We start from the raw sequence: 24,911 nt of genomic DNA, 5'->3' as shown, positions 1-24,911 counted from the left end.
GTAGGGCCAGCATGCTGTTCCTGAGAGTGTATGAACCTGGGAAGATTCTCTTCCTTCCCACAGCCCAGACCCTCATCAGTACTAGACCTAGGGTCCCACCATTTGCAAACAAGATGTCCATTCCCTTGTGTACCATCTCCCTCCACACACACACTCCACACAGCAAAGGCATCTGATAAAGGAGTTGATGCAACACTGCACTGTCCAGCCTCCTAAAAATCAGAAGGAGAACAGTTCACTTAAAGATGTGAAGCAAACCAGTTACTAAACTGAATGAAGGAGCATGTGATGAAAGGCAAAAGAAAGTTGAAAAGTAAGTCTACTGAAATGAATAAGAATTCTAGGATTAAGAAGATCCGGAGTTATCAGCCTCACAAATTAATAACATGAAAAGCGCTTTCTCTGAATTATAGAAAACATCTGGGTGTGAGCTGTCGTGTTGGAGCCGCTTGGCACCTCTAAGTGCTGAGGAGTCATGTTCCAAGGTGCTCCTTCTAGCCCCCTCCAGGCTGTGTGAGTTATCACTGCTTTACACTCAGGAGGAGCCCCCTTTACCTCTCAGAAGACAAATCCAGATCAAGGTGCTGGCCACGTTGGTTCCCAGTGAGAGTTCTCTTCCTGGCTTGCTGATGGCCACCTTCTTGCAGTGTCCTCGTGGTGGGCAGAGAGAGAGGGTGCAGACCCCCAGGCATCTTCTCCATTCTCGTGACTTAATCTCATTGTCGTCACCTCCCAGAGGCCTGATCTCCAGACACCATCACACTGGATGTTAGGACTTTAACATAGGAAGTTTGGGGCAACAGAAGCCTCTGGTCCTTAGGAGCATCTCATTTAATATGTTTATTTAAGCTAGAAGAATACATTTATCAATTTTCAAAAGGGGGAAAACACCCACATAGGCTATAAACAGTGATTCCAGCTAGCTTTTTTTTTCATGAGCAAGAAAAGTAAATCTAGAGATAAACTATAAAATTCCATTAAGTAAGAACTTCAAAGGGGCCATATTCATAAAGGCAGTAGCTCTGTTTAGAGACAGTTTGGGGGATCAACTTATTAATAGCATTCAAAGATATTAAGCTTCCTTTGTTCTTTAAAGTTACGGGAATGAATTAAAAGCAAGATTCCCAGTCTATCATGTATCATTGAAACCCAAAACACAATAGCATTTGTCTTGTTACAGACCAGAGGAGGCTGTAAATCTATTATTCATTTTTTATTAAAGGTGCAGGCTCCAGAGTGAGGCCCATGAATAGCCAAGAGAAATAGGAGATGAAGCTTTTCATCTATCTGAGTCCCTCCCCGTGTGTCCCGGTCAGCAGTGATTCAGTGTTCCTGCTTCTCTTATGAATGTGTTTGTTTACCTGGACTATGTTCAAAGGCAAAGAGAAAAGAAAGGGGGAAGATGAGGAAAATCACAAATCTGACTTTACCTTTCAGAGCAGAGTTAGAGTTGTAATTAGAGACGGTTCTGTTGCCATTTCCAACTCTCGACAGAATTTTCCATCAAACCAGTTGTGCTCTGGATCTCTCGCGGACCATTAGGAGAAATGTAGGATGCTGCTGCTGTGCTATTCAGACTTCTCTTTTATGTCCATCCCTCTCGCCCTTGTCGGTCCCTTGAGGTCGCCATTGTTTACAGAGTAGGTGGGGGCCTGCCCCAGGTGAGGGCTTCTGAGGTTGCACCAGACACTTGGCTCTGACTCTGAACCAGCTGTGGGCACCGGGAGCAAGTAAGCTGCACGCTGCCTGGTTAGAGAAAGCCTGCGCCTTCTTCAGGGACCTGTGAGCAAGTGCAGAAAGCAGGGAGCAGAGACGCCCCAGTGGACGCCAGGAAGCCAGTGGAAGATCCCTGGTGACTTAGGATGGTGGCTTTGGAGGGAACTCACCTGGGTCGTGGCACCATGCCTTCAGCTGTCCAGCAAATAAGTTCCTCACTTGAATACTTTGGTTGCACTTCGGTAAAGCAGCCAGTATCTTTAACTTGCTAGAAAGAGCAAGTCGTAATCAGTTCCGCCAGTTTTCTCCAGGGCAGGAGACATCACTGATACCCGTGTGAACTACGCATAGGGTATGTGGCTGTGTTTTGATGTGTTAACCCATGTGAACCAACTAAAAATAGCGTTTCTTTACTGCCCCAGAAACTAGAGCTTCTGCGTTTTGTTCCTGATGCTTCCTTGATTCTGGTGGAAGGTGTGAACCTAAGCGATATAAGTAGTCTCTGCAAAGCCAAAGGCGGCTGCTGTTTGCGGGGACTGCCTACACCTGCCTCTGGGAAACAGCAGGCAGCTGGCGGGCGCCTGAGCAGAGGGCAGACTCAGTGTGCGTCTGTGTGCCCGTCCTCGCCGCAGACAGACTTCCTGGTCTTTCCTCAGTGCCCTGTAGTCACCTCCTGATGCGAGTCCTCGTGTCCAGTCCACGTCGCAGAGACGGGCCGCACATGATTCCCTTGGGGCCTGGTCTGCCTCTGAGCCCGCTCTGCGCCGAGTCCAGCCTCCTGCGTCTGGAGTCTTGGACCCCCCCGCCACCCCCACGGGCCAGCTTGGCATGGCCTTTCCCTGTGCTTCCCTGTGAACCTTCTGTCCCAGTAACAACCGTGGTGGTGACAGCAGAGCTCCTGGGCTGGTCGTCTGCTCCATCTTTCAGGGGAGGAGGCCGGGAAGGTAGGGGGCCCAGCCTGTGGGCCCCGACCAGCAGGTCCAGGTGTCGAGGCTTTCCTGGCTGTGGCCCCGCGTGCACCCTTCTGTGCAGGAGGTCCTCTCGGGGGCTCCCCTCCCTCCTGGAACCCCCAGGGAAGTCTCCCGTTTTGCAGTTGTTTAGCCATCTCTGTGTCAGACCCTGGGCTAAGAGCTTTCTGTGTCTGTTAACTGAGAGTGAAGTAAGCTGAGAATTTTGGCCTTGCAGCAGCCCTCGGAGGAAAGCATTCCCCAGTTTACAAATGAGGGGCCTGGCTCGCATTAAGTTTTCATTTGCTTGTATTGTCCTCCAACCATGTTACAAGCTTCGTGAGGGCAAAGACTGTAATTTCCTCATTTTCCATGTTCCCAGGCGACCCCTAATATGTTCATACAACAAAGAGGCTTGCAGTGAACGCCTTAATTAATGCAGTTTAAAGGCAACCTCGAGATACAGAGAAGGATCAGAGGAAGAGCAAGCAGGAGAGCTGCTCATTCACCTTGTGGAGAGGAGAAAGGGGAGGCGAGATTCCTTGCTTTCCCATCCCCTGCCCCCTTTTTGATTCATCTTGTCTGTTTTTTTCCCTGAAGTTTGCATTGTTCCCCCTAAAAGGGAGGCTCTGTGAAAGCAGTATCAAGGCCAGTCCTTCCGTTCCAATCCTTGTTATGACTTCGCAGCCAGGCCCTTCTCTAGTCCAGCCCGCTTCCCGTGTTTTCCAGCTTCTCATCTCCATTTGGCTGTGGCCTATGCGTGGCAAGGACTTTATTCTTTAGGGCCCCAGTGGTGTTGGAGGGAAAGACATACCTGCGGAGGATCGTGGCGGCTAGTAAAGCGTGTGCCTGGGCCGTGGCGGGCTTCCCAGGCGGCGCTATTAGGAAGGAGCCTGCCCACTAACACAAGAGACAGAAGAGGCGCGGGCTGGATTCCTGGGTCGGGAAGATCCCCTGGAGTGGGCCATGGCAACCCACTCCAGTGTTCTTGCCTGGAGAAGCCCACGGACAGAGAGCTTGGTGGCCTACGGTCCATAGAGTCGGACACGACTGAAGCGACTTAGCAGCAGCGTGGGTGGTGGGTGTACACGTAGGAATGTCCAAGCCTGAGGCAGTTGTCCCAAGGTCCCTCTCTGTTGGCCGTAAGGAGACGGTGGGGTGCGGTGGTGGGAAGGGTATTTTGATAAAGAAACTCCAGCTGGAGACTGTGGACAGACTGGTGAAAACATCCTCCAGGCCTCTGGCTGTCTCTTCCATTTTAGGCCTCGACTGCAGCCACATGGGCCTCGTATCAGCGCGACCTTGTTTATGGCTCTCGGTCTCATCAGGCTTATCAGGCATGCCTGCGAGCATGTAAATCTGACAGTTCTTACTCTAACATAGCATTCTCCATCTTTCGGGGAGGAAACCGCCTTCTCAGTAAACACAGTTTCAGTTTGTTATGTTACTACTTAGAAGCTTTCCTCTTGTGCCAAGTTGCTCTTAAAGGTGACTGATTCTTAAAGAATATTTTATTTACTTAGAAATAAGATTCTGTTAGAACAGTTTTAAAACACAAGGAGAGTCAGCAGTCCCTTGCTGGAAATATGCGAGGCGCTTAAAACACTGATATTCACGTCCGTATTTATGTCTTTGAGAGGCTGTTCCTGTCCAGTTCATAGCACGTATATCTGCTTCACTCACTGAGTCACTATTTTGTGCAAGGCCCTCCACTCAGGGGTCTCCTTAAGATACAGAAATGAATAAGACACAACCATTCTCTGGCCCTTGAGCCTGTGCACTTTGGGAGGAGAAATGAAGCTAGTGTTAAAGCGAGAGGCGGAGAGCCCAAGTGCCTTCCGAGAGGCACAGTGTGCAGGTCAGAGGAGCCGGCCTGGAGAGGTGGCGTCTGTGCCGCAGACTTAGGCGGGAGACAGGGAGCGGGGCAGGCGTTCCAGGGCGCACTGTGCACGGGAAAGCGTCTGTGAGCCCTGGGGCGTCCAGGCGGAAGTGAGGGCTGGGTGCCAGCAGTGTATCACGCAATAGGCTAGAACTCCGATCGGGGGTCAGATGCCAGCCATATTTCACCATCTAGGAGGAACGAAATGCCGGTCTGAGGCAGCTGATGATAGAGAAGTTTCTAGAATTTATAGAGCAGGAAAAGTAAATTGATTTGAATAATTTTTCCAAAGTATGTTTTTTGAAGCCAGATTAGAGTGTTGTTAGGAAAAAAAAGGGGGTTCTTTGCCTTTACTATAAGACTGTGCAGTGCCTTTGATGTGCTCTGTGACCTTCTGGATGGTGATGCATTTTGTGCCGTTTCAAATGTCCTGGACCATAAGTCCGAGTGGGACACCAACCGGGTGCCCCCTTGGGACTCCCTTGGCCGCCGCCTCCTTCCGCCTCAGGTGCTGTCTGCCCCGCGTTCCCTGCCCAGTTTAACTCAAAGCTCCGCCTGCCCCGCCTCCTCTGAGCTCCATTCTGATTCAGTTGCCCCTCCACTCCTGGACGCAGGTAAAGTGCCTCCTGAGGGCATTCCTGATGAGGCGGCCGAGGGGTGGGTGATGCAGCCCAGACTTTCTGGGGGGTTAACTTTCCAAGAGGTGAATCTCGATCCATAGGAATTGGGGGAGCTGGGCTGGTGGATTTCCCGTGCTCCGTCTCTCTGCTGGCTTCTCCTGAGAACTTCTCAGAGAAGCCGCCTGTGCCTGGATGCATTGCCAGGTGAGCTGAGGGTCTCTGAGTCTGTGCATCCGTCACAGCATCCGGATGCCCCAGCCCTTCAGCTCTGCCCTAGCTTGTGCTTCCCAAGTAGAGTGTCAGCGCTTAGTCCTTGCCTCAGGCTCTGCTTTCCAGAGAGCCTGGGCAAAGGCAGAATCCTGTTTCTGTTGAGGCTTCATGAGCAGCGTTCACAGGGCTCACTCGGGGAGACAGTGTCATGGCTGGACGGGCTGGGCTGGGGCAGCAAGGATGACCATCTCTCAGTGCTCCAGACGAGCAGTGGGGAGGACGGGAAGGGCAGGGCGTGCCCACAGGCAGCTGCTGAGCTGACTCAGGACTGAGGCTAGAGGAGCGAGGCATAAGGACTTGGGGGGAGGTCTCTCAGGGGTGACTGACAAAAACGAAGTGGTGTAAGCTGCATGTGGGTGGGTGCGAGCAGAGAAAGAGGGGGTGGGCTGCCTTGGCGTGGAAGGGGAGAGAACGGGGAGCTCTCGAGAAAGGGGTGACGCGGAAGCGAGGATGGAGTGTGCAGCCACTGAGAACTCTGAGGAGCAGCATCCTCATGGCAGGAGGTGGGTCAGGCCCTGGGCTCAGGGAGGCACGGCGCAGGGGACTCACGCTTAGCGGAGGGGCTGTGGGCACTGCCATGGCGGCACTAAGGCTGGGAGTTTGGTTTGGTGGAGGGAGGGTGGTGCTAGAAGAGACATCTGGGTTCAGGGAAGGGCAAGATAGATGAGATGGGAAAAGCGAACGGAGCGCAAAACAGGTCACAGCCACGTTTGCCTCTAAAGATGTGGCGCAGTTTCGCCACTGGGGAAATAAATACCTGTTTCTCTTCACCTTCAGAGATTGGCGCCTGAGCTATTAAAGGGAAGACTGACATTGCAGGGCCTCCTCCATTTTCTCGTCCCTAAAGGAAACAGAGTGTGTGGCTCTTGGTCTCAGATGAAACAAGAATGAACTTTCGGATATGCAGATATGGGCTCCACAACTGAGAGCTAGTTGCTGTGCTGAGCAAGGTGGGGGGAACTGACTCTGGGGTTGGGACTGGCCCAGGAGAGAGGCCCGAGTCGCTGGGGATGGAGAGTGGCCGGAGCCACGGCTCTGCTGCTCTTACTCTCAGTGAAGTGAGTGGGGCTCACCTTGGGTGAGCGGTCAGCACCTTGGCCCAGTATCTCAGGCAAGATGGAGCCGCGAGAGGAAGGATTCAAGTCATACTGAAAGAAAGGGGGCCACGTTCTCCTGGGTCAGCATGGATCTGCAGAACCCAGCTGTGGGCCAGCAACTGTGAGCAGGAGCAAGCCTGCCCAGCTGCTGTGACCTCGGTAGCCCGCCTCTCAGGGATTAGCGGCAAAATTGAGGAGGGATTTGGATTTCCCACACTATAGACACTGATATTGCGGTGTCCAAGGACAGAGTGACCTTAGCTGTCATCTGTCCGTCAGGGGGATTTCTTAATGTTTGTGCAGGCAACAGGGGAGCACTCAGTGGAGGCAGAGACGTGGCCCCTTCTGCAGAGAGGCCACATGTGCTGGGAAGTTGTGAGAGGGGCAGTGTGATAAGGATTCCGTAGGAGAGTTATTTTTAAAGCAGCGAGGGTCCAAACAGTTAGCTGGCCTTGTAGTGAAGCAGTTGACAAAGCTGCTAGCTGTAGTAGGAGAAGGAAGAAGAGGCGGAGGAGAGGATGGGGCTCAGTGCAGAGGTGTGGGGTTCCCATCGTGGGCATGGCCTTATATGAAATCATGTTGGAAGGGCTGGCCGTGGGTCCAGACACAAACTCTGCTCAGGGACCTAGGGAGGTGGAGGAGATGACTGAGAATTTAGCAGTCAGACTGACGCCAAGCTCAGAGGAGAGGTGATGAGGATGAAGGGTCTACGGGGTGTGAGACTTCCAGCATCTGCTGCTGGTGTTAGAGCGCTTCGTAGAAGCAGAACCAGTGGGGGGCAACAGGAGAGAGCGAGATCTGTGGATGGCGGCTGGGACATCCCACACCCGCCACCTGCAGGCTGGAAGCCCGGGAAGGCTGGTGGAGCAGCCTGAAAGCCTGAGGGCTGGTGCTGTGGGTTCCAGTCTGTGTCCGGCTCAGCAGTCGGCAGAGGGAGAGTGAGTCCGGCACTCCTCTTCCCTCTGGTTCTGTTCAGGCCCCATGGACGGGACGGTCCTCACCCACCGTGAGAAGGGCCGTAGGTTCTGTTCAGGCCCCCGTGGACTGGATGGTCCTCACCCACTGTGAGAAGGGCTGTAGGTTCTGTTCAGGCCCCCGTGGACTGGATGGTCCTCACAAACAGTGAGAAGGGCCATAGGTCCTGTTCAGGCCCCCGTGGACTGGATGGTCCTCACAAACAGTGAGAAGGGCCGTAGGTCCTGTTCAGGCCCCCGTGGACTGGATGGTCCTCACAAACAGTGAGAGGGGCCGTTGGTTCTGTTCAGGCTCCATGGACTGGGTGGTCCTCACCCACTGTGAGAAGGGCCGTGCTTACTCAGTCTACTGATTCAAACGCTCACTTCCTCCCTAAAGACCCTCACAGTTTAGCCGTCTGGGCGGCCTTTGACCCAGGAGGCTGGCACACGAAAGTGACCGTCGCATTTCCCCCTGGCCTTCCTTGGGTGGAGCCCTTGCTTCTCAGGGGGGCACGTCAGACCTCCACGTCTGGGTTAGGCACGAGCTCCCCTGGAGCGGAGTCCCGGTCTCCTCCTCAGTATTCTCTGCAGCCGGCGCAGTGCTTTCCATGTACTAAGTGTTCAATAAAAATGTGTTGGATGCTTCATTGATCCAATAAACTTATGTCTATGCCAATATAGAATTGCTCTTGAAGAGCTGTGGGTAAATCAATTCTTTGTAAATTGAATCTTATTTCAAAGGTACAAGAGATCTTCAACATTTAAAGGAATCTTAGGTCAATCTTTGGGAATCCAAGAGTCTTTCCTCATGGATAAGGAAGCTGATCTGTAGAGAGATGAAGTGTCTTGTTGCAGTCTGATATGCTGGCCAAATACAATGTTCCTTAAAGTCAAGTGTACCTATTTTTTAGGTAAGGAGCAGCTTAGAAGTCCAGCCATGGGATTTATCACATTAGATTAATAATATCATAATTCCAGCAGTATTTATCTTTAGTCTGCAGATATTTAGTAGATTTCAGTTAAAGCGTTATTTCTGTTATACACTAATGAGTGAATTCTATATTGAATTGTTTTCCATTTTATAGCAGGTTAATATAAACAAAAGAATATACAAGCAGTCAAAGCTCTGGCCTAGAAACTTCACTTGTAAAAGGCCCCTGACACGACGTGCTGCGTTTTTCTCCAGTGGCTTGGGTTGAACACGTGCTCCTGGGTTCTCCATTGTGGTGGTGGAAATCCTTGAGGTTGTGGCTTAACGTTAAGTGTGAGAGAGACGTTGAGAGAGGTTTAGTGAAACCCTTTGGACACCTCACTGATTGAAGTATTCATTTAAAATTGATCAGGTTTGATCGACATCTGTATTGGGTTGATTTAGTTTCTTCTTGCTGCGTTCTAGAATGAAGTAATTTATTAGATGAGAGGAACTTGAGAAAAAACTACAGCTCCTTGGATCACTATTTTGGATGATCCAAACCGAAGCAATAAAAGAATCACAGCGTGCATTTCATTTGCTCACCTTTCTCTTCATAGTTATTTTCACATGACTTCTGCTTGTCAAAAATGATTTTGAAGTTGTCATTTACTACAGAAGAGGCTTCCTTTTCATTTGGGATTTTAGTTTCCTGACAGGGAACAGTGAATCGGATGTGAAGGTCAGGAGTTACTCTGTATTGATACTCACTGACAGCTGTGGTACAGATATCACCTCGTTTAATTCTCACAGCTCTGCAGGCTGGAAATTGTTAGCCCCATTTTGCAGATCTAGAGACACATGGGATAAACAGACTTGCTCACACAGCGAGTGCGTCCCTGGGGCATCGGCGTCTGGACCCCTCCTGGCCATGCCCGCAGCCAGGGCACCGTTGTCTGGTTTTCATGTGTGTTATCAATGTTGGCTGCTGTGACTACTGTGTTTGGAAGACAATGTGATATCATTTGCCTAAGAATCTCTTGAATAAGGCATATGTGTGCTAAGTTGCTTCAGTCCTATCTAGCTCTTCCTACAGCCGTCGACTGTAGCCCACCAGGGATAAGGCATACTATTTGAGCAATTCGAAAAGCTCTGGATAAATGGACTCCTCGGATCGTCCGCACCCTCAGTCTTTGTGCTTAACCAGAAGTACATGCTCCCTGGACTAGTCCTGTGGTGCCATGCCAGATATACACAAAAGTGATGGGGAGGGAAGGTTTGTCTTCATGTTGGTGTGAATATAAATATGGGATGGAGGGCAAATAAGCTATGTGTGGGTTTATAAAATTCAAGACTAAAGCTGACCACTTCAGCTGAAGCTCCGATACCTTGGCCGCCTGATGCAAACAGCCGGCTCATTGGAAGAGATCCTGATGCTGGGAAAGACTGAGGGCGAAAAGAGAAGAGGGCGACAGAGGATGAGATGGTTGGGTGGCATCACCGACGCAGTGGACGTGAGCTTGGGCTAATGCTGGCAGGTGGTGACGGGCAGGGAAGCCTGGAGTGTTGCTGTGCATGGGGTGCAGAGAGTCGCACAGCTGGGCGACTGCTCACAGCAGGCAGCTTCTGACTCTGCTCCCAGGATGCGGAGGGCACCGGTGCTTTCCCTCCATCTGTTATGGGTCCCCCTGAGTAAAACTTGAATGTTAGTGGATTTGAAGTAGAAATAGTCTTTCTTGAATTCTGGCTGGTTTGAAGTCTTTAAAAAACATGGGGGGTGGGGAGGGATCAATTTAGATGTTCAGCCTCCTTTCCTGTTCCTGTTTCCTTCGCTTTTCTTGGGATTGAAGTGTAAATGAGCAATGCTTACAGATGAAACACAACAGAGAAGGCAGGCTATGGGTAAACTGGAAAATCAAACTCAGGGAAGATTTATTATTTTTAAATTATGTAACAAATTTAATGAAATCTAATGAAGCAAACAAATTTAATGAAAAAGTGAATTGACAATTTAAAATACTCTGTTTAGCTTCTAAAAAGTGAATACCAATAAGCTTGAAATCACTAAATCATAGTAATCTCCTACTTTATGCAAGAGAGTTCTGTTAATTAAAATTTAAAGTCTAAACATATTTTGGGCAAGATTGCTATCGTCAGATAACTGTGTGTGATATCCTTCAGTTACTTTAAATGGTTCTCATTTTCAGCTGCACAGTGAAATCATAAAGAAAGCTTGAAAAATACTGATGCCTGAGCTCCGCTCCCAGACATTCAGATTTCATTGTTCTGGAGTATGGCCTGGGTATAAGCATTTTGTAAAACTCCCCAGGAGAGTCTAATGTGCTTCCAATGTTAAGAACCATAGATAGTTGTATTATAATCATTCTTTAATCACATTTGCTTTTTTTTTTTTTTAATTAGATCTCTGTATTTTAACATTTTGACTTTAGAGTTGTAAAATTTTGAGGAAGGTAGCTCAGATCAACTTACAGGCAATTCAGAATCTTGACCTTTATCCTTGACGGTTTTCTCTCTCAGATGGCAGTTACTGTAAAGATTACCCTTTTCCTTTTGCAGCATCCTAATACTGAGTGCCAGTACCTAAGTTTTTGAAACCTCCCAGCAGACCCTTTTTAAACTGTTCTGGGCCTGCAGGCTATGGCAGGACCTGGCTGTTAATTCAGTGCTTTCATCTGATTGACACGGGGAGGATCACTGGCCACCTAGGGGAGGCCTTCCTGTTATTAATTCCTTTCTGGATGTCCTTTATGTGTTTGCCCAGAGGCCTTGGCATTGGGCACGTTGTGAAAGTCATAAAATTAAAGAAGTATTTTGCACTGCCTGCTCAGCCTGACATTCAGGGAAACAAACTACAGTAATGGCTGGCGCATCCTCCCTCGAAAGAACATGCACCAGATGTCTTTTTGGTGTGTATTTCTTGGTAGAATTTTCAGGGCGCCTACTGTGCACTGATGGGTGAAGAAAGGGTTAGTGACGGTGATGAGGCCACAGCTGCTGGGAGCTGCTTGTAACCTGCGTGACCCTCTGGGGTGGGTAGGCATGTGTGTGTGACTGCATATGCGCCCAGACGTGGGCACGCTGTGGTGTACATCTGTTAGTTAAAAAAAAAACAAAACCTTGAAACAGGAAGTTCATTTTTAAAATGTAAACCTTTGAGTGGGTGAGTCTCCAACTTTTGTAGGCATATCAGGATCGGATTTGGTATCAAATTTGGGGTTCAAAGTTGGAGAGGCAATGATTTAAATAGACTTTCTCCCCAAAGCTATTTTTCTTAGAAGCCCTGACACAGATTCCAACGAGTCTATTGATGGTTTCATACAGAAACGAATGAATGTGTTTTTACCATTTGTGGAAATTATGGTTTTGAAGCTGGGAAGGTCTGTGTATCACTATTGGCTCTATTTTTGGTAGTAATGGGGGAAGTATTTTGACCTGATTACTGCCTGTGGAGTGAGGAATTTCTTAGTATTTGACTGGCCACCTGCTGATACTTTATTTCCTTAGAGCTCCTCAAGTCATTATAAGAATCACCCAACAGTCTGAAATCAAAATGATGTCTTACTGTAAAATGTCAGCTATCTGTCGTGAAAAAATTACATGCCATTTTAAATATAATTGCCATCCCTCCCCTCTCTCCCTTACATGCAAACATTCAAGAATAACAGAATCCTTGCAAAATGAGGAGGAGCAGTCCAAGGTTCAAGCTTTGCAAATCTGAGGAACTGCCTCCCTTCCATTTTCAGTCTTTTAATAGCCCAGATAATTGTAGCTCCACTCACTGCCCTTTCTGTCTCTCTGCCTCCTGGTCATCCTTGTGACATTTTAGTGATGCTGTTTGTGTGTTGCTGCTGATGAATTCTGTCCAGTGAAGCTTATTTATTTTCTCTCCAGCTAGCTTCTATCCTCCGTTTACTTGTCTTGGTATTCTCTTTCCTTTCTGTACTGCTACCAGACTTTCCTTTCCCTGCCTTTGTGTTGTGCCAGCAGACTGGGGGAGCTTGTGGGCTCCCTGTGTGGGTGAACGTCACTGCTTTAGACAAAAAAGAGCTTGGCCACGCTGCGACTCAAGATGCAGCTTGGATCGCCACCTCTTACTTGTCGTACCTGGCTGTTTGGGGGCATGTTCACTGTATCCTTCTGAAACGCCAGCCGGTTTGGTGCCAGGGCTCTACCTCATTGCTTGTCTGTATCCTTGGGATGAAGGTGGAAAGTGGCCAGTGGGGCTGAGTGACCTCGCGTCTGTTGCCCCAGGTGCCAGGGGAGCGAGGACTCCCCCTGAGACGCTGTTGGAAGGCAGCGCTGCCGCTGGGCCTGCCTGGGCCTGCCTCGGTCTCTGTGGGGAGCGTGGTTCAGCTGACTCAGCATCTGTGACGGCAGGCTGGGGTCTAGGCACTAATTTGAGAAGTCTTACCCGTCTTAAGGCTTATGTCTTGATACCTGTGTAGTAATGCTTTGTTCTCAGCACCTCAGGGCTTTTGAAAGAGGCACTTGCCTTCAGTTGTTTCTCCCCGGCAGCTGCCGCCTTGGGCCTCCCTGTCAGGTGTGGAGGACATGGGGACAGTGTAGACCGTCCCCACCAGGCTGTCCCTCCCTTCTTTTGCCCCAAAGGTCAGGAACAGCACGTGCTCCCAGTGGGCAATGATCGTGAGTCAGTTGCCCCTTTCCTTCAACCTTGCTTTATTTACTCAGGGACCTTAGAGGCTCAGAAGGTACTCAGCTCATTTTTATATAATTCTGCTCGTTTAGAACATGATTATTATTATTATTGAAGAAGACTTGAAGACTTTCTCATCATGGTTTTCCTTCTTATTCTCAAATTAAATCCATCAGCCTTGCCCAAGATCTGGTCCAAAAGAGGGCCACCAGCCCCCAGGGGAGATGCTTTTAACCTTCCAGCATGTATGTCTGGACTCAAGCCGACTGTCCTCCCAGCCTTCTCCCATGCCCTCTCCCATGCCCTCTCCCGTGCCCCTCCAGTCTCCCGCCCCTTCCTCCTGCTCACTGACCGCTGCTGACGCCCACAGACAGAAACTGGTTCTTTTCAAGAGGACACAAGGCCGAGCAGGTTCTCAAAGTTTGCATGAGGTTCCCTGGTCCAGCTCTGCCACTGTGAGCCACGGGCACATCCTTGACCCTGCATGCCTCAGGTTCCTCATCTGTAAAGCCGCGAACATAATAGTACTTAGCATGCTTAGCGCACTAGCTGCTATTGTCATTTCCTAAACAGGCTACTTTAACAGCGTTACTGAGATAGTTTAAGGTCATGAAATCCACCCGTTTGAAGTATAAATTCAAAGTTCTTCCTGTGTTTACAGGGTTGTCCAGCCGTCACTACACACTAACTTTTGAGCCTCCCAGATAAACCCTGTCCCTGCTGGCAGTCTCTTGCTGTCCTCTCCCCTCTTCCTGCTCTGCTTGCCTTTCCCCAGGTGGCCTCTGATCTGCTTTGTCTATAGATTGGCCTCATTCTGGGCATTCATATTGATGCACTCATAAACCGCATGATTCTTTGTGATAACCACTCTCAGCACGGTGATTTAAAGGTTCATCTGTTTTTCGTTTTACTGCTGAATAATATTATGTTGTGTATCCACCCACATATTGTTTATCCGTCATCTCTTGAAAGACACTCGTGGTGTGGCCGCCTTTCGGCTGTTATGATGAGTGCTGCCGTGAGTATGCATGCGTGAGTTTTTATGTGGACACGTGTTTTCATTTCTCGTAGACATGTACCTAGGAGTGGAACTTCTTGGTCACGTGCTAATTCTATGTTTGATGCTCTGAGGGACTGATAGACTGTTTCCACTTTATGGTCCCATCAGCAATGTATGAGGGTTACAGTTTCTCCATGTCCTTGCCAACACTTGTTCTTATTTGCCTTCTTTGTAAAAGCCGTCGTGATGGTGGTTGGGATAGGTTATCTCAACATGATTTTGATTTTGATTTTTGTAATGACTGCTGTTGAGCATTTTTGTGTGTGCGGTGCTCTCCATCGGGTCTCTTTGTGACCTGTAGCCCGCCAGGCTCCTCTGTCCATGGGTTTCTCCAGGCAGGAATACTGGGGCGGCTTGCCGTTTTCTTCTCCAGGGGATCTTCCGACCCAAACATTGAGCCCGCATCTCTTATGTTTCCTACATTGCGCCTATCAGCTTAAATGTATTGACTGTTAAGAAAATTGCGCTTATGTTTATTTTTTATTTATTTATTTTTTTAAATCTTTAATTCTTACATGCGTTCCCAAACATGAACCCCCCTCCCATGCACTTATGTTTAGAGATAATAACCATGAAAAGTACCAGTTCCCGCTTTAGTAGAGTTTGTATCCATGGCAAGAGAGGATAGTTCTAAGCCAGAACTGTATGGGCAGTCTTGTTAGCATAATGGTGGGGAAGAGAGAGCCTTGAAATACCAGTTACCAGGTGAGCAGACACGAGCTATCGATCTGAAGCAGCTGGAGCAGTGGCTGAGAAAGGAGTGTCTCTGTTTCTGAGGCAACGGCTAGATGTCTGCCTTAAGGACTTTTGATTGAGGTAAGATTTGTAAATAGTGAGATTCACAGATAGTAAGTGTACAATTCAGTGAGTTTTGGCAAATGTATAAATTCATGCAGCCACCACCTTAGTCTGGAAATAGAACACTTCTGTCACTCAATCACATTTCTCCATGTCCATTCCAGTCAATCGCTATCACTGTCTGCAACCATTTTTCTGATTTCTTTTCACATGGATTAGGTTTGCCTGTGTTTAAATTTCATATGAAGGGAATCATACAGTATGGACAATTTTTCTTTCACCCAGCATGATGTCTGTGAAATTCCTCCCTTGTGTTGAGTTATTGATTTCTTCATTTATATCAATGTCATCTCTGTTGTTTTCAATTTAGGGTGTTATAATTCACGCCACTGTGACTATTCATGTAAAATTATGTGTGTGGACATTCTTTTCTCTCAAAGAAATATATAGGCCTGAAATTTCTGGTTCATTGAATAGGTGTTTAATTTGGTAAGAAATTGCCAGATCTTTTTCTCAGATGGCTGTACTATTTTTACACTCTCACCAGCCATTGAGGAGGATGTTATAGTTGCAACATGTATTTGCCCACATTTAGTGATGTCTGTCTTTTACAATTTAGCCATTATCGTCCCTAATTTCAGATGGTATTAAGCACCTTCCTGAGTGCTTGTTAGCTCTTGGTATTTCTTCCTCTGTGAAGTGTGTGTTCAAGACTTTCGCTCATTTTATTTACACTTGCTTTGTGTTATCATTGAGTAGTAGGCATGCACCTATAATCTGACTTCAGGCCTTTTTAAGGTACATGTAAGCAGAACACTTTCTGCCACTCTGTGGCTTTCATATTCATTACCTTAACAGTGCATTTGTCTCAAGTTACATTTTGAAAGAATCTCATTATTTTGCTGACTAGGAAACTCCAGAGTAGGAAGTTGAGTTACCCAAGCTCACAGAGCTGGTGGGATTTGAACTGTGGTGGTCTGCCTCCTGAGTCCTTGCTCTAAGCAGCTATGATGTATGAATACAAGTACTTCTCTTTGAGAACCCCTTACTGTTTATGACTTTGCTGAAATCAATAGGCATTGTCTACTTGTATTTAGATATTCTTAAGAAGTTCTTTTCCCATGTAATTTTCTTGGTCTAAAATTAAACCTTCACCATTTAGGTCTCTTCCGAGTCCCAGTTTTACGTCAGTTCACTTGTGATAGGTACTCACCAGTCTGCATTAATCAGAGAAAGATAAATCGCACCTGAGTTTCTTTTCTTGGACCTTTTGGCCTTTGATTTGGAGTTTTAGGATTATTTGAAAAAATATTGGAAAGAAATATTATACCATGTCCAAGAAAAATGTTGGTTATTTCTGATAACCGTCCTCTTACTTTGGTTGGTCATACTTTTATACCGCAGACCGTAGAAATGAGAATTTAGTACAACTCTACTTTGAAATAAAATACTGGAGAGCTGGAAGCTTATTGCAGTTTAGAGAAATAGGGAAATTGTTTTTATCCCACTGCCTCTTATTATTAATTTATATGCTGAAATAGATTAGCACAGTGCAGGATCAAACCAGTACATAAATACAGCCATTTGTGTTTTACCATCAACTTCACTGTAGATTAATCTCAGTGAAAGCTTGAATGGCTTCTTAGGGGAAGACATTGGAAGGGTAGTTTTACCCCATGAGTCCCCTTAAATATGCTGTTAATTCGCATTGATTTTAGAGAAAACAGAGAATCCGTTTGACTTCCCCCTGACTGAATGCGCCAGCGAGCTGCTCACAGCACTGCTTAATGGAAGTCCCGGAGCCCCTTCTGCTTTCCTGATTGCGCACACACAGTTCCGGACTCCATCGGAACACCGCCGCGCTCTTTCTAGACGAACTTTTGAACAGAAAGTGATGACTCTACCTTGAAATCGAGGTGTACGCGGTGACCGTTTGATCCGCTTTCTCCTGCTGATTTCAGCGCTCCCGGAGGACAGTCAGCAGCCGGCCCTGGCCTCCTCCTCGTAGTGCGCTCAGCTGTCCCGGCCGCTGGTTCCCAAGCCCTGTCCCCAGCCAAGCTTAGCAACCACTGCTACCCCCCAGGCCTGTCCTCTTCATCCTCAGGGGCCTCTCCAGGGGCACGAGGACGGCACCCTGCCCACCTTTCAGAGCTGGGTCCCAGGCCCAGACGTACAGACAAACGGCTCATGTAAGTTCCCATAGCCAGGATGGGGGCGTGCCATACCAGAACGATTCTCATTTGTCATAAAGGATGAGACAGTTCTCTAACAAGCCTCCAGAAGCCTTTGGGGGCCACCGTGTAGCTGGAGCAGCGCAGTGAGCTGGACCCAAGCCTCTTGGTTCCGTCCGGCCATGGACCTCAGCCCCTGAGGAGTCCGGGTCTGTCATGTTGCTCTGGAGCCTCTTGGTTCCGTCCGGCCATGGACCTCAGCCCCTGAGGAGTCTGGGTCTGTCATGTTGCTCTGGAGCCTCTTGGTTCCGTCCGGCCATGGACCTCAGCCCCTGAGGAGTCTGGGTCTCTCAGGTTGCTCTGGACGCTGGACCCCTCAGCCAGGGAGGGTCTGCGGCCCTGAACCGCACTGCGGGCCGTCTCGGGCCCCAGCTCGTGGTTGTGGCTTACCTCCTCTGTCGCCCTTGGCGTGCTGACCAGCCTCTTGCTCTCCGGCCCATGACTCCTCAGGGCAGGGATGAGCTGTGTCGTTGGGCAGCCAGGAGCCGCTCAGCAGCTGAGGAGTGGTGAGGTGATGATGAGGTGTGGCGTGGGCCAGGAGCCCCTTCTGTGCAAAGCTCTGCCCAGACCGGGAAGGGGTGAGGGTCTGGCGGCTGTGGATCCGAGATGCTGCTGTGCGGGGTTGGGGGGAGGAAGCCTGGCTTACAGTTCAACCTCCAGTCCTGCCCCGTCAGAAGCACTTAGGAGAGAGTGGCAGTGTGAGAACACCCGATTCCTGTGTCTCGTGGCCATCCCGATAGGTTCGGCTTATCATGTTTGAAACCAGATCTGTCGATACTTGTTCAGTTGAAGCTACCTTTCACCCTGAAGTTTGTGATATTCATTCATTGTACAAGGCAGAGGTAGAAACATGTGAAGTGGCATGCAGAGAAGCTGGCTAACTGTTTTAGCCACAGAATGTGATGGTCTACCCTACTAGATTTGAAAGTCTGTCACTGGAGAATGTTTCTTTCTGATAAGGTAGAAGTAAGAGGCCCGAGAGTTAGCTGGGATGGCAGAGCCAGTGTCTCTTCGTCTTTCTTCTCTCTGTGCTCCTTCCCTTCTTCATCTAAGCTTAGCACTAGATGGTCACAGAAAGTGCAGGTTGAAACAGCTAGTCTTAAAACACATAGAGGACTTTTTCCTGAGACAGTTATCTTATAGGATCATCTTTCTACATTGTTGCGTGACCTTTCCATATTTGCAGATTTAACTGTAGGAGACCGTATCTAATCATATACTTAAAGTTTACCTTAGAAATACATTTAAAATGCACAACAGTTGTTTTAAAAAGATTAATACTACTATTATGAAAAAAGCACAACGTGGTGTGAGATTAAATTACTGGCTTCGATAGGTGTATGTAGTGACCTGCGGGCAGCTGAAATCTGAATGACTGTATTTATGGGAAAGAGTCTTCCATCCATATTTTTCTGAGTAGCTGTTCACAAATGATGCATTACGCCCTGTGCTTATGTTTCTCGCTGGGTTTGAAAAATAAAACTTTCCGTTAGTGGTAAATTCATAAGCTTGGGGCGTGAAAATGTTTGAATTTGATATAAAAGAAGTTTTGAAAGGAAGATTAGTGGTTTAAAGCAAAAGATTAGTCGCCGTGGGAAATTCAGCTGTCGAGAAAGCCGAGTTCAGTAATGCCAGGTCCTGCTCCAGCTGACTGCTCCCTCACACTGAGATTCCTAATCTTCCCACTGCACTCCCACCTGACTGGCAGGGCTGATTACCACCACTCCATACTTTCTCCATCACAGAGCGCAGGGGGCTCCTCTGCTTCAGAACCCCCTTGTTTGTGGCAGGTTGATTCCTCCACTAAGTGGAAGGTGATTATTATTATTTCTTTACCCATTATCACTTTAAAACGGAGAAGAAGGGAAGTTACCGAACAGGTTACAATTAGTGGTGGTCGTGGCTGAAATCCTCTCATGGGCAGCGTTGCAAGAATCACCTGAAGTCTGACTTTCTTAGCCCCTGACAGCTGATTCCCATCCATTCTGCCTTGAAAGTGTCTGGTACTAGATCCTCCATATTCCACGGGAAGCAGATAATTAAACCCACGCCGAGGCCCCCTTCCACACGGGAGGCTACCTGGAACTACAGGACATGGCTCCCCTTCAGAGCATCTCAGCCTCTGGCTTCCCCATGGAAATGACTCCTACGGGGGCACATGGTCACGGTTCCCTTCTAGATGAACAGAAGATGGTCTTCGTATTGGATAGGTAAAGGTAAATCCGTTTACATTTTATCAGAAAACCTTTAAGGTCCATTTAGGGAAATGACTTCTACATCATAAGACCAAGATGCTGTCTTGAGAGAGCATTATGTCCGTTCCTTCCCTCTGGATGGACCTTAAATGTGTATTATCCAGGCAGATGAGGCTCGCTCTCTCCTCAGTGATTTGTATTCTGTTTCATCGTATGTGAAAATGGAAATATCACAGTTTTTCTTAGTAATTCACTGAGGATTCTATGAATGTTCATTGAATGAATACAGAAGCTACTTAATTTCTGCTCATTCTTCCTGAAGGAGGAGAGATCTGTTAGTCATTACCTGGGAACACACCCACACCCACACACACACCCACACACACACACCCACACACACACCCACACCCACACCCACACACACACACACCCACACACACACACACACACCCACACACACCCACCCCCCCAGCACCAGGCAGAGCCCTGACATTTCCCCAGGTCAGTCTGATAATCTTATCTCAAGTAACTCAATCACGTTTGTTTTTATGGATCTTTTCAGACTCTTTCTGCTCCATTTAAAGTATATAAAGATCACAGACTTTTGTAGGGATCTGAGCAGACCTGAATACTAACCCTTCCGCTTCTCTTTCTCTTCCCAGAGCTTTTATGTTTTGTTACCTTTAAACCCTCTTAACTTCACGATCTACTCTCTATACTTCAGTGCTAAATAGTTCTAGGTTCAGAAAGATTAACTGTGTTATTCTGCACATCAGCTAACCTGTGTTAAAATACTTGTTGTAATTAATAATTTAAAATTAGACATTCAGTTTTCCATAACATTGACATAGTTACTACCCTTCTTCCTACAATAAATGTTAGAGTCTGTGCTAACTGTAATTGTAGGCATTTAGATCACAAGGTTCCCGCTTCCCAGCTGTTTGAAACTATTCTTTTCAAAAACTTTTTTTCTACTAGATCACAGTATCCAACCCGGTTTGTAAATAGTACAGGCATATTTGTGAAAAAGCGTTAGTCGTTTAGCCACTCTCTGTGCTTTCTCGCGGCGCCTGCCGCGCCTGCGGCCGCCACACAGCCTTTGCACGTGTTGTCTGAGTATTTGAAAACTACTGACCTTTCAACTGTTAGCTCCTGCCTGGCATCTCACTGTCTCACTGATGCAATTTAGCATTTATTTATTTGAATCAATACTAGTAAGAAACTGGTAGTATTGTATTACCAATATACCAGTTATGGGGTACAGTGGTCGGCACAATGGCAAAATAAACTCTGTGTATTTAAATTTATATACTTAGTACAGAAGAAGATGGCTAAACTTACACAATTTAATGTACACATATACTCTCAGTTTTAGCACTGTTGATGTGCTATTTGATATTTATTATGCTTTGTCTGACACTGTTCCCACTGTTTCCCCATCTATTTCCCGTGAGGTGATGGGACCAGATGCCATGATCTTTGTTTCCTGAATGTTGAGCTTTAAGCCAACTTTTTCACTCTCCTCTTTCACTTTCATCAAGAGGCTTTTTAGTTCTTCTTCACTTTCTGCCATAAAGGTGATGTCTTCTGCATATCTGAAGTTATTGATATTTCTCCTGGCAATCTTGATTCCAGCTTGTGCTTCTTCCAGCCCAGCGTTTCTCATGATGTACTCTGCATAGAAGTTAAATAAGCAGGGTGACAATATACAGCCTTGACGTACTCCGTTTCCTATTTGGAACCAGTCTGTTGTTCCATGTACTCTTGAGAGTCCCTTGGACTGCAAAGAGATCCAACCAGTCCAGTGTAAAGAAGATCAGTCCTGGGTGTTCTTTGGAAGGACTGATGCTAAAGCTGAAACTCCAGTACTTTGGCCACCTCAAATAAAGACTTGACTCACTGGAAAAGACTCTGATGCTGGGAGCAACTGGGGGCAGGAGGAGAAGGGGACGACAGAGGATGAGATGGCTGGATGGTATCACTGACTCAATGGACGTGAGTCTGAGTGAACTCCGGGAGTTGGTGATGGACAGGGAGGCCTGGTGTGCTGCAATTCATGGGGTTGCAAAGAGTTGGACACGACTGAGTAACTGAACTGAACTGATGCTTTATTGGAAACATACAGTAATTTAAAAGTTCAGTTTTGTAATTCTACAAATTTATCAAATATTTGAAGTTATGGTAGGGATTCTTGAGAAGGTTTCTCTATTGAGAAATCTGAGATATTTAGAGTTATGATATACAGAGTAGCTGGATTCTGGAACAGATTTCATGCGTGTCTGATTCTTTGCGACCCCGTGGACTGTAGCCTGCCAGAGACTCTCCAGACAAGAACACTGGGGAGGACGGCTGCCATGCCCTCCTCCAGGGGATCTTCCTGACTCAGAGAGCAAACCTATGCCTCTTGCGTCCCCGGCATCGGCATGCTGGTTTCGTTACCACTGGTGCCATCTTGGAAGCCCCTGGAACAGATTGCCTGGGGTTTAAATCATCATTTTGCCACATACCATCTCGGTGGCCGTGAACAAATCAGTTTCCCTCTGCCTCTCTTTACACATTTTTAAAGTGGGTATAATGACGATGTCTATTTTAGAGGGCTTCTGTGAGGATTAAATCAGGTAACATATATAAACCACTTGGAGCAGTCTCCAGCACAGTGGACACTAAGTCAAGCCTAGCTGTTGCTGTTATTTGCATTGTTATTATATTTATTCATTGAGCAAATATTTATACTTTTTTCCTGGCATTGGTCTCAGAACTCTGACGTGATTAATACAGGGCAGGGGAATCTGCTGAGTTTAAGTCAGGGTTTGTTCGGGCATGTGGGTGGGAGGAGCTCTGTGAACCTGGAGGATGGGAATTCATCAGCTTGCAGGAGGCTGATGGGAGTACCCAGGATGGGGAAGGAGCATGAAAGGCCCCCCGAGGCCGAAGGGGCTTCTTCTAGTTCAAGAGTTATGGCAGAATGTGCCGGGTGTGCGTCCCTGAATCAAGGCGGTAGGAGGCCTGAAGGACAGACTGTGCGGCTGTGCCCCAGGGCTTCTGTTAGAAAAATGAGAGGTCGTCCATTCTACGTGTTTTACTGATGAAGACACAAAAATCCACGTGTCCCGATCCGGATCACAGAGAGTCAGGAGCTAGCACTGGAAGCAAGTCTCCTGAGGGTTTTTTTTCCCAAATTAATGAAGCATCATACAAAGATTGCACAAGTCAGACAGAATGACTTTCCGAGTCCTCACAGTGGGCGCCCCTGTGTCCTTTCTGAGTCCTCACAGTGGGCCCCTGTGTCCCCACGCCTGGGCGTGCTTGCCACTGCTGCCCCGCTGCGCCCGCCCCCCCGCACCCCTCCCCCAGAGGCACCTTACCTCTGCTCACCCCCAGCACCGCAGACCAGCTCTGCCTGGGCTTGAACTTTATGAACTTCTGCATGGAAGCGTGCTGTCATCCTTTCCCGACTGGCTTCTCTCGCTGCACGTGTGTCTGTGAGGTCCATCCGTGGCGTCGTGGGGTGTGTATGGCAGTAATGGGTTCGTCACAGTCGCTGCGAGCTGTTCCTCTGTGTGAATACACACGGGTTTCCGGCGTGATAGCCCCTGAATGTCACCGTGAGATGCAGCCTGTGTGTGAGGTGAAAGCTGGATTGAGACTCACGGCATTTACGTCTGTAGGTTAATATTGCTTATCCTACTCTTTTTTTCAACTAAGTGAAGGTTATATTTTTCTTGTAGAACCAAAGTATATAACCTTGATGGTCATACTTTGAGAGTGTGATGTTTAGTCATTGAGTCGTGTCCGAGTGTTCTGCGACCCTGTGGACTGTAGCCCGCCAGGCTCCTCTGTCCCTGGGATTTCCCCGACAAGAAGGCTGGAGTGGGTTGACATTTGCTTCTCCAAGGGCTCTTTCCGACCCAGGGATGGAACCCGAGTTTCCTGCGTTGGCAGGTGGATTCTTTATCACTGAGCCACCAGGGAAGCCCACTTTGAGAGTATAACCCCATGTTAAAACAAAGGCTTGCATCAGCAGAGGTTGCTTGATGTGTGATAAGTAAGTGTTAATCACGAATGGAAATAGATTAGCTTGCCAGGTGCTTTAAGATGGTCCTGTCATAGAACATCAGCCTTTTGAAATGTTACCTAGGGGAATGCAGGTTTCTAGGGGGTGAAGGATAATTTGCTACTTAATTGGGCCAAATGGCCGCCGTTTCTACTTTTTAAAATTAGGTCTTTAGATAAAGTGATTGATTAATTGGATGAATCCCATTCTCATGTGTACTCCATTCAGTTTTTTTTTCCTTTCTCTCTCCTTTCTCTTTAATATTTCAGATGACGTTGTCCCGTACTTTAAAACAGAGCCAGGCCTTCCACAGATCCACCTGGAAGGGAACCGCCTCGTGCTCACTTGCCTTGCGGAAGGGAGCTGGCCTTTGGAGTTCAAGTGGACGCACAACGACAGTGAGCTCACCACCTACACCAGCGAATATAAGTAATTGATTCCTTGAAAATAAGATTACATTTCACAGTGGTATATTCAGAGTATTTGCCTTATTGGCCATGATCGTGCGGGGTGGGGGGAATATTGGATCGCATTGGTAATGCATTAAGGATTAAGGGAATATATTTGAACATGTAATCAGAGTGTGATTTACTATTCCAACACCGGTTGTATTTACACTTAGGAAGTCTGTCATTATATTTGTAAGAGTAAGCCCCTTAGTGGAATTACCAGACCAAAAGAAGGCGTAGTTACAGAGGAATGCAAATAACAGCTTCAGCTGATGAAACTTGCCGTCCTGAGGCAACGGCCCTGCCCACCAGTATTGTTCCTGCCTAAAGAGCATCACAGCTTTCTTCAGGTCAGAGCTTCTAGAGCCCTGGCTGCCAACAAGACTGCCCTGGCGGACTGTCAGAGCTGGGGCGGGCACAGATGGAACTCTGGGAGGGCGGGCACGAGCACAGCGTATAGTCAGCAAAAGTGAGCGTCGCTGGACTGGGGCCGGGGTGGGGGTGTCGAGGTGCTCAGTACAGGGGACTGAGAGGGGGCCGGGGTGGGGATGTCGGGGGGACCCAGTACAGGGGACTGAGAGGGGGCCGGGGTGAGAGTGTCGGGGGGACCCAGAACAGAGGACTGAGAGGGGGCCGGGGTGGGAGTGTCGGGGGTGCTCAGTACAGGGCACTGAGAGGGGGCCGGGGTGGGGATGTCGGGGGGACCCAGTACAGGGGACTGAGAGGGGATGGGGTAAGGGTGTCGGGGGTGCTCAGTACAGGGGACTCAGAGGGGATGGGGTGGGGATGTTGGGGGGACCCAGAACAGAGGACTGAGAGGGGATGGGATGAGGGTGTTGGGGGTGCTCAGTACAGGGGACTGAGAGGGGGCCGGGGTGGGCATGTTGGGGGAGCTGAGAGGGGGAAGCTGGAGATCAGGTCTGAGGCGCAGCTTCTCCAGGAACCTTGTGGACCAGCTTCCCAGCCTTGGGGCCTCTGGCAGCGCTTGAGGTCTTCCAGGTGTGTCTTCCCACCTCCTTTTCTATGCGGGGATGATGCTGGATGCAGTTCTAAG

General features: G+C 48.2%; 1 protein-coding gene across 1 annotated transcript in view; it reads left to right on the top strand.

Moving 5' to 3' along the window:
• Nucleotides 1-24,911, top strand: part of SDK1 (sidekick cell adhesion molecule 1) — a 729,776-nt gene that overhangs the window by 256,309 nt on the left and 448,556 nt on the right. The window contains exon 2 of the mRNA XM_042240546.1: nucleotides 23,678-23,837. Coding sequence (XP_042096480.1) covers nucleotides 23,678-23,837 — 160 coding nt within the window. The remainder of the gene's footprint in view (nucleotides 1-23,677; nucleotides 23,838-24,911) is intronic.

Source organism: Ovis aries, chromosome 24 (assembly GCF_016772045.2).
Source record: "Ovis aries strain OAR_USU_Benz2616 breed Rambouillet chromosome 24, ARS-UI_Ramb_v3.0, whole genome shotgun sequence".
NCBI lineage: Eukaryota > Metazoa > Chordata > Mammalia > Artiodactyla > Bovidae > Ovis > Ovis aries.
The sequence above is the reverse complement of the archived record's forward strand: the minus strand, read 5'-3'. Positions and strand labels throughout refer to the sequence as shown.